Source organism: Pongo pygmaeus, chromosome 4, assembly GCF_028885625.2.
Source record: "Pongo pygmaeus isolate AG05252 chromosome 4, NHGRI_mPonPyg2-v2.0_pri, whole genome shotgun sequence".
NCBI classification, from domain to species: Eukaryota; Metazoa; Chordata; class Mammalia; order Primates; family Hominidae; genus Pongo; species Pongo pygmaeus.
The window spans coordinates 182722800-182737208 of NC_072377.2; the positions used below are offsets into that span (position 1 = coordinate 182722800).

General features: G+C 48.1%; 2 protein-coding genes across 3 annotated transcripts in view; one reads left to right on the forward strand and one right to left on the reverse strand.

The window, feature by feature from the left end:
- Positions 1 to 467: 467 nt before the first annotated feature.
- PROP1 (PROP paired-like homeobox 1) lies at positions 468 to 4468 on the reverse strand. 2 transcript variants are annotated; one of them, XM_054487603.1, is made up of 3 exons: positions 4046 to 4468; positions 2331 to 2563; positions 468 to 1274 (listed from the first exon to the last, which is right to left on the reverse strand). In XM_054487603.1, exons 1-3 carry the CDS (start codon positions 4152 to 4154, stop codon positions 936 to 938), a joined length of 681 nt encoding a protein of 226 aa, XP_054343578.1. In that variant the 5' UTR covers positions 4155 to 4468; the 3' UTR covers positions 468 to 935. The 2 variants fall into 2 exon arrangements, with proteins under 2 accessions (XP_054343578.1, XP_054343579.1); XM_054487604.1 differs by lacking the exon at positions 4046 to 4468 and adding an exon at positions 3579 to 3741 and having other exon boundaries at positions 573 to 1274.
- Positions 4469 to 14037: 9569 nt separating this feature from the next.
- FAM153A (family with sequence similarity 153 member A) overlaps positions 14038 to 14409 on the forward strand; it is a 48272-nt gene continuing 47900 nt past the window's right edge. The window contains exon 1 of the mRNA XM_054487158.1: positions 14038 to 14321. Within this exon, the coding sequence (XP_054343133.1) occupies positions 14038 to 14321 (284 nt within the window). The remainder of the gene's footprint in view (positions 14322 to 14409) is intronic.

Consider the following 14409-nt stretch of genomic DNA (forward strand, 5'->3'; position numbering starts at 1 on the left):
TGATGTATTTTTTATAAGACATTGGAGAGCATTCCTTGATGTTCAGATTTGCACAGCTTTGTTGGAAGTGGATGGATTAAAGGGAACCTATGCAGACAATAAGTCAGAAAATACAGGGTCAGAAAAAGCCAAGTGTCTGCTGGAATGGAAAGGAGGGGACACTCTGAAGAGATATTTCGGCTGGGCGCAGTGGCTCACACCTGTAATCCCAGCACTTTGGGAGGCCAAGGCGGGCAGATCATGAGGTCAGGAGATCGAGACCATCCTGGCTAACATTGTGACACCCCGTCTCTACTAAAAATACAAAAACAAAATTAGCCGGGCATGGTGGCGGGCGCCTGTAGTCCCAGGCTGAGGCGGGAGAATTGCGTGAACCCAGGAGGCGGAGCTTGCAGTGAGCAGAGATCATGCCACTGGACTTCCAGCCTGGGCAACAGAGCAAGACTCTGTCTCAAAAAAAAAAAAACAAAACATATTTCTAGGACAGAATAAACAAAAGTCCGAGACTGAGATAGCAGGGTGGGCAATGGGGAAGGGATGTATAGGTAGACTCTTAAGTCAGAAGCCTTACTGAAATCAGCCAGAAACAGCTGGGATCTTCTTCAGTCATGATCTCAATTAATGAAGGTCCTCACCTCCCAGCCCTTCAATCATCTCCACTCACCAGCAACTGTCTCCATCAATATCACCCTTCAGCAGGCAGCGCCACAGAGACATCTTTCCCCGTCTCTTCCAGTAGCTCACCTCCCCAGACTTCCTCCACTAATCACCACAGTGAGAATTCACCATGGTCTCCCATTTTTAAATTTCTAGTCGCTGAGCTGACCCTCACCATACATCTGCTTCACCCATAGATGGAAAGGAAGCCACCCCATTTTCTTGTTTTTTTCACGAGGGCCACAGGCTGGGATCACCTTGGTGGTATTTGTTTGACCTCAGTTCCAGGACTTGGATGGCTCGAGGCTGAGGGGGAGCATGGGAGGGGGTGGGGAGCAGGGCAGATGGCCAGCAGGGGCTGGGTGCAAGGTAGGGTACCAGTCTTCAGACTGGTGTGGCAAAGCAAAGGCACCTCCTGTGGAGGGCTGGGAGGGGAGGGCGTGGCTGTAGGGGTGAGGGAAGCAGGTCACTGGTGGTGGTGGTGGTGCGTAGGAATAGGGGCAAGCAGCGGACTCTGGCAAGAAGCTGGAAAAGGTGGCAGGAGACAGATGGGCCAGAGGCTGAAGCAGTGAGCGCTCTTGCTTCCGTTGCTTAGCTCTGCGGTTCTGGAACCAGACCTGAGAAGGGGGAGGAAACACATCAGAGCCCACACTTGACATAGGTGGTGACACTCTACTCCAATGACAAGAGGTGCAGGGACAGGGAGCAGGCTTCTCCAGCATGGCCAGAGGGACTGAAGCCCTTCCACAAGGCTTGGCTGAGCCTGGTCTGCTGACAAAGGAACCCACAGACTTATCCCCAACCTGCGTCCACATATGCCCTTTTCTACCACTCGGGGCAAGTAAGAAATGTCAGTTTCCAACAAGGAGATAAATATGGTGACAATGACATTTCCCTTCCCCAGAGAATGGGAAATTTCCCCTAGGGTTAAGTTTAACGATTAAGACTGTAGATAAATGTAATTGCTATAGACAAGCTTGAATTTAGAGTAGGGTTTACACATAAGGCTAACCAACTCTGGGGTTAGGATTGAGGGAGCATCTGGCTCGTTGAGTTTCAAGGCTATGGTTAGGGACAAGGTTCCGTATGTACATGAACAGTTAGGATTGAACTTCTGTTGGAATTGGCATCACTATTTTTTTTTTGAGACAAAGTTTTGCTCTTGTTGCCCAGGCTGGAGTGCAGTGGCATGATCTTGGCTCACTGCAACCTCTGCCTCCCAGGTTCAAGTGATTCTCCTGCCTCAGCCTCCCGAGTAGCTGGGATTAATTATAGGCACCTGCCACTATGCCCGGCTAATTTTTTGTATTTTGAGCACAGATGGGGTTTCACCATGTTAACCAGGCTGGTCTCGAACTCTTAACCTCAGGTGGTCCATCCAGCTTGGCCTCCCAAAGTGCTGGGATTACAGGCGTGAGCTATTGCACCCAGCCGGAATTGGCATCACTATTAAATATTGAGGGTAGGTGTTGAAATTCAAGTTAGATTAGCTTATAGCTAGGGTTAAACTCAAGTGATATGATATTCTTAATGCAGATGCTCTGATGCTGGTGGTGAGATGAGGCCTGTGTCTGGTGACCATTTAGGTTAGGGTTATAATGCCTAACATTCTATGATAGCACCAAAGAAATCTGCATTTCTTCCCTGAGAGAGGAGGGATCCTGGAGCATCACCTGGATTCGGGCCTCGCTGAGGCCGGTGTCCCGGGCAAGACTCTCTCGGGCCCAGATGTCCGGGTACTGGTTCCTCCCAAAGGCTGACTCCAGCTGTTCCAACTGCACTGGGCTGAAGGTGGTGCGGTGGCGGCGCCGGGAGTGTGGGCGGTCCCTCTGTCCTCCTTGCAGGGAGAACCTTGATCTCCCCGCTCCTGCACCAGGGAGCCTCCTGCAGGGTGCAGCACTCGAGTCTGAGAAGGGAGAGAAGGGAGAGGCGGCTTCTGAGGAGGACGCGCCTCAGTGCTGGACCATATGTGCCTGTCCCGGGATTCCGCTCAGTGCTTCCTGTGCTGCTCCAATCTTTTTTTGAGACAGAGTCTTGCTCTGTCTCCCAGACTGGAGTGCAGTGGTGTGACCACAGCTCACTGCAGCCTCGAACCCCTGGGCTCCAGTGATCCTACTGCCTTAGCCTTCTGAGTAGCTGGGACTACAGGTGCACACCAACATACCCAGCTAATTTAAAAAAAAAAAATTAGAGATGGGGTCTTGCTATGTTGCCCAGGCTGGTCTCAAACTCCTGGCCTCAAGCAATCCTCCCATGTCAGCCTCTGAAAGTGCTGGGATTATAGGCCTGAGCCACCGCACCCAGCCCTGCCCCACCAGCAATCTTTTAGCTGCCATAGCCTGGTTTCTGCACCCTGCTCAGCGTCGGCCCCTGGTTGCCTCTGAGTCTCTGACACCAGGCTGTGCTGTTTATACAGGGCACACCCTCAGACTCATTCCTGGCCCTGGCACTCATGCACTGTCTACCTGGCAACTCTACTGTCTGCCCACTTCCTATTGCACCACCAGACACATACCCCTCCATGTACATTCACCCTCCTGGACACACACCACCACCTGGGGCTCACCCTGTGGGTCTGCTGTGTGCACCTGCACCCTAACAATCGTCTCAGCTGTCTACGGAAGACCCCAGTTCTTGTCCCCTGCTGGCGAGGCTCATGTTCAACCTGTGCCTTCTTCAGACTGCTGCCATCTCCTGCACACCTCACCTGGGAAGATGGGAACCCCCCTCTTCCGCTCAGACACACCCTCCCCTACTTACTTTTCATCTTCTCTCTACTCCTGCCCTGGCCCAGCCACCAGCCTGCAGGAACTTGAGCTCGTGGGAAAGGCCTGCCTTCCTCCCCACAGGCTCCCTAAGACCCCACACTAATTAGTCTGAGAGCTGCTGGGGAGGAGAGAACGGGGAGGGAAAGGACACACCTGGAAGGCGCACACCAAGAAAAGATGTCTGGAGCTGAGGCACCATCCCCGTGGGGCCCAAGGGCATGGACCCTCCTAGAGCTCACTGTCCACCATGGGGGACACACACACGGAGCCCGCTCTCCCTCCCTGGACCCAAAGCCCTGGCCCCTCCAGCTCCCTTCATCAGAGAAGGCAGTGCCTTGGGCTAACCAACTCTGAGGTCAGGAGTGAGGGGACAGAGGTAACTGTCTCACATCCCCACTGTGAAGTGAGCTGTTCAGCCGCCCCCTCCTGCCAAGGGCTCAGTTCCCCAGTCTGTAAAGCCAAGGGGTGCTCCACTCCCTTACTTTCAAAGGTTCCCACAGTTTTAACATGCTAGGATTCGGTTTTTAATTTCTCCTCCTAACCTTCTTCATGGAGCCTATGCTTGCAGCCTCACACTCGCTGCCTCCTCAGGGACCCACGCGCATGGGACGGTCACTCACCCACCATGGTGGTCAGGGTCCCAGCGGCTGGGTGTCTCTCCAGCAAGAGGCTGCTGCCGACTCGCCCCTTCTTTGGCTTCTCAGCCTGGCGCCTCCTTTCTGCTTCCATGGCTTGCCACGGGGACCAAAGTGTCCCTGAATCTCTGACTTGAGATTTCTCTGCTTCCGCAGCTCCTCTCCACACCTGTTCTCTCCCCTTCTCCCTCTGCGTATGCCGCCCTCTGGGTCTCTGTCTCCGAATGTGTGTGTGTAGGTGCAGGCAGCTGTCTCTGACTTTTTCACTGTCTTTACTTTTTTTCTAATTGTTTCCTAATTCCCTCTTCCTTGGCTTGAGTGTCAGCTCAATCTCCTGCCTCGGCCTCACCTGTCGCTCTGTTTCTGACTCTACTTTTCTCTGCCTGGCCCTTCTCTCCACCGGGATGCTGCTCCCTTCTGTCAGCTGCCTACTTTCCCATCCCACCCCTGAGTCTTGGAGGAGTGACCTCCTCCTCACCCCTGTGGGCCCATCCAATCACCACACGGTCACCAGAGCCCCCTTGCTCAGGGAGGATCACAAGCCGGATGAGGGAAGGTGTTCTGTTGGAGGGTCCAGGGACTGGGGCCAAGGGCTCATATTCCCAGAGGACCGAATTCTTTTGTCCTGTTAAATCCCCTCCTGGGAGCAGGCAGGGGGAGGAGGAGAAAATGCATTCCTCCCGAGACCCCCTCCTCACAACCCCACTGTGGGAGAGGAACAAAGAGCAGGGGAAAGGGACCCAGGAGTGGAGCCTGCCTGGCATCTCAGCATGGGGGTGACACTCAAGGATCTGTTTCCAGGAAACTAAAAAAGGAGAAGTCACAAGTGCATGCTGGCCCCTCTCAGATACCCTGATAGTTCAGAATACACCAGCCAGTGCTCAGGCCAACCTGAACCCACTCCGGAGAATGGGCCTCCAGGACACCTTAGCTCTCAAGTACTCTCTGATTTCCTCCCTCAAACACCAGCTCCTCATTCACCCAGAACCCCCAGGACACCATGAGCTTCCAAGGTCACCCAGACCCTCCAAAAACCCTGACCTGAACATCTGCATTCCAGGTGCATCCTGACCCCCAAACCCACCCCAGACTTCAGGACTCGGAAAGAGACTGAGATTCCCGTGACATACTACATTCTGATTCTTCAAGGAAATCCTGACACCAGGAATCTGTGAGCAGTCAGGACAGCCTGGTCCCACAGTACTCTGCCCCTTGAGGTTACTTAGACCTGGGAAGTACATTCTGACATGCCCAGGACACTCTGACAGTTTAAGGATGATGTGACAGCCCAGGACCTTAGGATCCCCCAGGCCACGCTGACACCCAGAGCACTTCACCTCTACTTCTCAGGATACACTGGCCCAGTGAGGACACATGGACCCCCCAGAACACACTGTACCCACAGGACAGTCTGATTCCCAAGGTCATGCCGTCATACAGGTCCTTTAAAAACACGCTGATGATTCAAGACAGGAAATCGTAATCCTTTAGGATCTCGATGCTCACCATGTGGTCCATGGATCAGCAGCAGCAGCAGCACCAGCAATGGGAGCATGTTGGAAATGCAGATCCCTGGGCCCCACCTCCATTCTACTGAGTCACAATCTGCCCCATATCAAGAGCTCCAGGAGAACCGAGTGCATGTGGGTCTTAGTCAGCTGGGGCTGCCATAACAAAATAGCATAGACTGTGTGCCTTAAACAATAGACTTCTGTTGCTCACAGTTCTGGAGGCTGGGAAGTCTAAGATCAAGGGGTCTGCCTATTTGGCTCTCCTGTGAGGGTTCTCTTCCTGGCTTGCAGCTGGCTGCCTTCTCAGGGTGCCTTCATATGGTGGAGAAAGAACCAGCTCTGGCTTCTCTTCCTCTGCTTGTAAGGACACTAATCCCATCATGGGGCCTCACCCTCATGAGCTCATCTAAACCTAAACACCTCCCCAAATCCCCACCTTCAAATACCATCATGTTGGGTGTTAGGACTTCAACATAGAAATTTTGGAGGGACACAAACGTTTAGTCCATAACAACAGTAAAGTTGGGAAACACTGCTCTAATATTAACCCTTCTTCCCTACCCTAGGACACACTTTGACCTCCTGGAGCACCCTGAACCCCATGGCAGTCCTAACCTAGCAAGACCCAGTGACACGCAGTCAGCTTGGACTCACAAGACAACACTGAATTACAATGCACCCTGCTGCCTGGGGTACCCATTCTGGCCCTGTCAGGTCCTTGAATCCCGAGGGCAATGAGGATGCATTCACTCTCTAGGACACACAGACCCTCCAAGAGGCTCTGACCTCTGCACCTTACACTCAGCACGACAGCTTGGGCTCACAATGACTCTGTGACCCTCTAAGTCACCCAGACCATGAGGACATGGTGAGATTTGGGAAATTCTAACCTTTTGAGGAATTCCTGACCCTACAGAATCTAGACAGTCAAGGGCATCTTGCCTTCCTGCCCATTCAGAGCCCCCAATTTGCTTGAATCTTGCAAAGTGCTGCTGACACTGAAAAACCACTCAACATGCCAACCCCAACCCAGGAAATACCCTGACCACACTAGCCTGATCCATAGGATATTTTGACGAAGTAAAGACATATCCTGGTCTCCCAAAGCACTCTGACCATCCAATGTGCCTTTGACACAGGGGATGTCTTAATGCCAGGACTCTCCAACCTTCCAGTGTACTCTGGCTGTCTCAGCCCTAGAGTTGTCAGTAGGCACCCTAGTCACTGTCACTCTCCCACTCTCCCAATACACAGACAGCCCAGCACAGCTTCAACACACTAGGACCCCCTGAATCCAAAAGGTGATTATTCTAACCCTCGAGATTCTGTCCTCTCAAGGGAACTATTCCCTGCAAGACACTCTGTAGAATACATCCCCAGAACTGCCAGAACATCTTCACTTCTGCCATACCCTCATCCCTGCCTAGCACACTGTGCTCATCCAGGACCCTCTGATTTCCTGAAAATGCTTTGATTGCACAAGAATACCTTGGCACTCTACTCCATGACAGGTCCATTCAAGTCTACCCAAACCTTCAAGGACCACCTGAGCTCCAGAAAACCTTGAACTCCCGCATTCAAATACCAAAAGGATATGCTGACCTACCTGAAAACCTTCACAGCTCTGGACTTCCAGAACATCCAGGAGTCTCTGAATCACGCAGCCAGACCAACCTCCAAAACATCTTAACTCCACGCAAGTGGTGTGATCTTCCAGGACAGTCTGACCTCGAAGCTGGTGATGTTGTAAGGATACTTCAAGTGTTCTGACATGATGAAAATGCCTGTAAGCCCAGAACACTTGCCTGCCCTGACGCCCTGTCTCTCCAATACCCCTGCCTTCCCAAGATGCTCCAAGTCTCCTAGACTCTCTGACTTTCACCATTAAGATCTCATCTGATCCTATGTGGTCTCTTTGGATCCTCTTAACACCCTGTTCCCCAGGGTCCTCTGACCTTTTAAAATCCTACAAGATGCCGTGCACGGTGGCTCACGCCTGTAATCCCAGCACTTTGGGGGGCTAAGACAGGCAGATAGCTTGAGGTCAGGAGTTCAAGACTAGCCTGGCCAACATGGTGAAACCCTGTCTCTACTAAAAATACAAAAAAAAAATAGCCAGGCACGGTGGCACGCGCCTGCAGTCCCAACTATTCAGGAGGCTGAGGCTGGAGAATCGCTTGAACCTGGGAGGCGGAGATTGCAGTGAGCCGAGATCATGCCACTCACTGCACTCCAGCCTGGGCAACAGAGCGAGACTGTCAAAAAAAAAAAAAAAAATCCTACAATACACTTGGAACCTACATGGGCATGCTTATCATCCAGAAACAAGGCAAACCCACAGGACACTACTCTGACCATACAAGGACCCCCGGAGTCTCCAGTGGATCAGATCTCTGTGAGGACACACTGATTCCCCTGAATACCATAAATCCTAGCTTACTTTGAGCATATGAACACCCTACCTTCTAGGTTATTTGACCCTAGAGGTTTATTTGTGTGTGTGTGTGTGTGTGTGTGTATGCACATACATATGTGTATACACCTTTTTTGAGACAAGGTCTTGCCCTGTCACCCGGGCTGGAGTGCAGTGGTGTCATCATAACACACTGCAGCCTCAAACTCCTGGACTCAAGTGATTCTTCCACCTCAGCCTCCTGAATGGCTGGGACTACAGGTGCGCACCACCATATCCAGCTAATTTTTGTATGTTTTTGTACAGGCACAGTCTCACTACAATGCCCAGAGGAATATCTTAGTGTACCAAGTTACTCTGATTCCTAGAGCATTTTAGCCATCCAAAGTTACTTAGACCTTCCAGTGCCTCTGACACCTTGGGAAACTCCACCCCCATCAGAACACCCTCCCTATCTAGTCCACTGTGACGCTGCAGAAAAGTTATTGAACAGTAAAGAAATTCTGTGGAAAGAGTGTCCCTTAAGGATACTCTGATCCTAGAAGAACATCCTGCAAGTCAGGTTGTCTGAATTCAAATTCTAGAACCAGCCCTTGCTTGCTGTGTGACCACGAACAAGTATTTTCATCACTTTAAGCCTTACCTTCCTCATTTGCAAAATGAGCACCATACTAGAACTTTCCTTCTGTGTTCGAGCAGGTATGAAGAATGCCCTATGAAGACTTTATCAAAGAAAGGAATTCAAGTTTTTGTTTAGCTCATCTGTTCAGAAAAGACAATGTAAAGATACTAGTATATTGAACAAAAGGAAATATATGAGATATACGAGTAGAATGATGTCCTAAAAGGCTAAGGTTAACACCTTAGCAAAAAGAAGAGAATAAGAAGAGGCTCATAGTAAATAATGCATCACATCAACCGATAAAAAACCATATGATTATCTAGCGTTTGATAAAACTCAACATTTATTTATTTATTTATTTATTTATTTATTTATTTTTGAGATAGCGTCTCAGTCTGTTGCCCAGCCTGGAGTGCAGTAGCATGATCTGGGCTCGCTGCAACTTCTGCCTCCTGGGTTCAAGTGATTCTCCTCCCTCAGCCTCCTGAGTAGCTGGGACTACAGGTGCCTGCCACCAGACCCAGCTAATTTTTGTGTTTTTTTGTAGAGACAGGGTTTCACCATGTTGGCCAGGCTAGTCTCAAACTCCTGACCTCAGGTGATCTGCCTGCCTCAGCCTCCCAGAGTGCTGGGATTACAGGCGTGAGCCACCGTGCCTGGCCTCAATTTTATTTATTTATTTATTTATTTAGTTAGTTAGTTAGTTAGTTAGTTAGTTAGTTAGTTAGTTTGAGACAAGAGTCTTGCTCTGTTGCCCAGCTGGAGTGCAGTGGCACAATCTTAGCTCACAGCAGCCTCCGCCTCCTGAGTTCAAGTGATTCTCTTGCCTCAGCCTCCCAAGTTGGGATTACAGGTGCATGCCACCAATCCTGGCTAATTTTTGTATTTTTAGTAGAGACAGGGTTTTGCCAAGTTGGCCAGGCTGGTCTCGAATCCTGGCCTTAAGTGATCCACCCACCTCAACCTCCCAAAGTGCTGGGATTATAGGCGTCAGCCACTATGCTCAGCCTTATTCAAATTTTTATATGATATAACTATTAGCAAAATATTTAATAAAGGCTATCCATTGAAACCTTCAAGATATTTTGATAAAAGTAATCTGTCAAAAACTTGTCATTCTTAAATGATAAAATGTAATTAGCATTCTCCTAAAATCAGAAGAAACACAGGGCTGGCTGCCTTTACTCCTGCTATGCAACATTGTCCTGGATGTCCCAGCCAATCCAACTAGACAAGAAAAAAATAAGAGGTATAAGGATTTGAAAGAAAAAAAAATTGTTTTCCTTCCTTTCTCTTTCTTTCTTTCTTTCTTTCTTTCTTTTTCTCTCTCTCTCTTTCTTTCCCTTCCTTCCTTCCTTCCTTCCTTCCTTCCTTCCTTCCTTCCTTCCTTCCTTCCTTCCTTCCCTCCCTCCCTCCCTCCCTCCCTCCCTCCCTCCCTCCCTCCCTCCTTCCTTCCTTCCTTCCTTCCCTCCCTCCCTCCTTCCTTCCTTCCTTCCTTCTTTCTTTTTTTTTCAACAGATTTTCTCTTGTTGCCCAGGCTGGAGTGCAATGGCGCGATCTCGGCTCACCACAACCTCCACCTCCCGGATTCAAGTGATTCTCCTGCCTAGCCTCCCGAGTAGCTGGGATTACAGGCATGCACCACCACGCCTGGCTAATTTTGTATTTTTAGTAGAGACGGGGTTTCTCCATGTTGGTCAGGCTGGTCTCCTATTCCTGACCTCAGGTGATCCGCCTGCCTCGGCCTCCCAAAGTGCTGGGATTACAGGTGTGAGCCACCGTGCCCAGCCTGTTTTCATTATTTATAGAGCATATCTTTGTCAGTATAAAGCATTCAAGAGCATGTACAGAAAATTGTTAGAACAAGACAGATCAACACATTTCTAAATGTAAGATTAAAAATAAAATCAATTACGTTTACATATACCACTATACCAGCAATAGCCAATTAAATAATGCAACAGAAAAAAAATTCATAATAGTACATAACTAGCAATATTGTTAAAGATTTTTAAGAAATTTAGAGGATAAAGAAGTTATAAAAATGAAACTAGGCCAGGCACGGTGGCTTACATCTGCAATCCCAGAACTTTGAGAGGCCAAGGAGAGTGGATCACCTTAGGTCAGAGGTTTGAGACCAGCCTGGCCAACATAGTGAAACTCCATCTCTACTAAAAATACAAATAATAATAATAATAATAATAATAATAATAATAACCGGGCATGGTGGTGCACACCTGTAATCCCAGCTACTCAGGAGGCTAAGGTAGGAGAATTGCTTGAACCCCAGAGGCGGAGGTTGCAGAGAGCCAAGATTATGCCACTGTACTCCAACCTGGGTGACAGAGCAAGACTCCATCTCAAAAACAAAACAAAACAAAAACCACAAAAAACAAAAAAAAAGATACTGAAGGACATGAAGGATAACTCAAATTAGAAGATAGTCCATTGACAGAATACTCAATATTGAAGGATGTCAATTCTCCCTCAAGTTAATCTATACATTTGATATAATTTTAGTCAAAATCTGAAAGATTTGTCATAGATTTTGAATGCCTGATTTTAAAATATGTATGGAAAAGTAAAGGTCAAAAAAGTAAAGATTATTTTTAAAAACAAACAAATAATCAGAGAAACAAAAACCAAGAGGAAGGAATTTGTCCTCCCCAAATATCAAAATGGTTTTAGAGGTTTTTTTTTGAGACAGAGTCTCACTCTGTTGCCAGGCTGGAGTGCAGTGGCGCGATCTTGGCTCACTGCAAGCTCTGCCTCCCAGCTTCAAGTGATTCTCCTGCCTCAGCCTCCCGAGTAGCTGGGATTATAGGCGCTCGCCACCACACCCAGCTATTTTTTTTTTAGAAATTTTTTAATTTCTACAAATTAATTTTGTAGAAATTTTTGTAAAATTTTTAGTAGAGACGGGGCTTCACCATGTTGGCCAGAATGGTCTCCATCTCCTGACTTCGTGATCCTCCCGCCTTGGCCTCCCAAAGTGCTGGGATTACAGGTGTGAGCCACCACACCCAGCCTTTTTTTTTTTCTTGAGACTGAGTCTTGCTCTGTCGCCCAGGCTAGAGTACAGTGATGCAATCTTGGCTCACTGCAACCTCCACCTCTTGGGTTCAAGTGATTCTCCTGCCTCAACCTCCTGAGTAGCTGGGATTACGGGCGTGTGCCACCACTCCTGGCTAATTTTTGTATTTTTAGTAGAGAAAGGGTTTTGCCATGCTGGTCAGGCTGGTCTCAAACTCCTGACCTCAGGTGATCCACCCGCCTTGTCCTCCCAAAGTGCTAGATTACAGGCGTGAATCACCATGTCCGGCCTAACATGATTTTTCATAGGTCACTGGACATCAAGGAGCCACTTGTGAACCAGGTGGAATGCATAGCACATGACCCACAGGATCTGCACTGTGGGTTGGATAGAGTAACGGAAGGGGTCTTTGGTCTTTCCTTTTTTTTTTTTTGAGATGGAGTCTCGCTCTGTCGCCCAGGCTGGAGTGCAGTGGCTTGATCTCGGCTCACTGCAAACTGCGCCTCCCGGGTTCACGCCATTTTCCTGCCTCAGCCTCCAGAGTAGCTGGGACTACAGGCGCCCGCCACTGCGCCCGGATTTTTTTGTATTTTTAGCAGAGACGGGGTTTCACCGTGTTGGCCAGGATGGTTTCGATCTCCTGACCTCGTGATCCACCCGCCTCGGCCTCCCAAAGTGCTGGGATTACAGGTGTGAGCCACCATGCCTGGCAAGGGACTTTGGTCTTTCTTGCTTGGGGCTGGGATGAGTGTGTCCTCTGTGAGAAGAAGGAGGCACAAGGCAGATTGGGTGGCCACAGCTGTAACCTGGGGGCACAAAGCAGGCTTCTGTTACATACTATTCTTCTTTTCTTCATTTTAATAGAACCATCCCTTGAGGTTTAGCTGGGCACCTGGCTGCCCAGCTACAGACTAGATTTTCCAGACTAATTTATATCGATTTTCTTTATTCCTTTAAAAGTTGTTTATTTATTGCACTTACATACTAAGATACCATTCTCAAAGGACCATGAAAGCAGAAATGGTTAATACATGAAGCTGTCTATAAGCATGATAGAATAAAAAGTTTAAAAATTATTTGGGTCAGGCTTAAATAACAGGTTTAAAAAAAAAGCGTTTGACAATATTCAACAAATAATTCTTCACCTAATTTCTTATTGAAGCAATCACCATAATATCCATTGGCCTTGGTAAATGTCAACACTGGTCATATTTATGTAAATAATGGTCGTGTGGCTTTCTTGGCATATCTAAATTTATGTTAGATCTGGCTTAACCTGTGCTTATATATGTATATATTACAGTTATGTACCTTAAATGTGTGTGTAAGAGCTGGAATTATTTGAAAGATAGCAAAATTTTAACTAGAAAAAATAAGTTAATATCCAATAATAGTTGACTTGTTGATTAAAATAAGTAGTTATTGTGAAAGAGAAAAAAGGTGATTTCAAATTGATTCAGAAGAACTGGCCCAGCAACTAAGATTGTATGCTGTCCTTTAAAAAAAAAAAAAAAGAACTGATATAATGTTATGTGACAATTAAATACAGAAATTACAAAACTAGTTAAATTGATGTTGCCATTAAAGCAACATTAAATAGTTTTGGGGGAGAAGAAAGAAGCCGAGAAGATGGTATCTGTGCAGTTAAGATGGTCATGTCATTTGATATATGTAAATAGAAAGTAGCCTGAGGCCCACACCTGCACGATGCTGAAAAAGCTGACCAGTGACTAGCGTTATATGTTCAGTTCTAGATGAAATGCTGCATTTATTTTTTAAACACTGGTATGCATTGTTTTAAAAATGTATAAAATAACAGTGAAAAGTTAAAGAATCGTAAGAATGTAGCTAAATGTAAAATTTTGCAAAGCCATAATTTTTATGATGAAACATATATTTTTTATCTTTTATGTATAACGTTTTAATGCTTTTTTAACCCAATGAAATGTGGAAGTGTTTTGTGATTTTTATCTTACCATAGCGATTGTTTTATAAACAAAGAAAAAATTAATTCAGGATTGCAGAGATGGCAAACTATTAAAATAGTTTGGGTATTAAATTATGAAATAATTGGGTATTAATTCAAAATCCAAGAGTTGCGATTGAACAAATCTGCAGGCATAGGTAAGTGCTGAGGTGAAAGTGCCAACCAAAGTCGTTAGATTGAACATTTATGCCTGGAGGGAATCAGTAGAGGAACTGGCTATGGACCTTCACCTCTGCATCCCCTTTGCTTTCTGCTGTAGCTGGGTATCACAAAAACAACAACAACAAAAGCCACTTATTTCTTAGAGAAAGGATAGTTCCTTCCATTTAGGCATTCCTAAATTGCCTCCCCGGTGGCCCCTGCGCTCTTGGAGGAGGTCAAGGCAGAGCAGACCCTCAGGTGGGTGAGCGATGCACTTGACCCTGAGGACATCAGGTACCAGGCCCGCCAGCCCCCGCAGGCGCGGAGTTGCGGCTGCAGCCACCAGCCTAGACGTGGCGCGCCCGCAGCAAGTGGCTGGACACCGCAGACCAGGCCCACGTCCCCAGCAGCGCGGATCCCGGGGCCAGCCGCCCAGGCAGCAAAGTCAGGCGGTCGGCTTCGCCAGCAGCCGATCAGTCTCATCCTGTGGATTGCCCAGCGCCGGGGATCAGGATCCGGAGAGGTGTCCAGGAGGAGCAGACCCTCAGACCAGGTAGGCTGTGCACTCGGTGACCCTGACGCCATCCAAGGGAAGCTCCGCCATCCCGCGCCAGTGCCAGAGCTGCAACTGCAAACTGCGC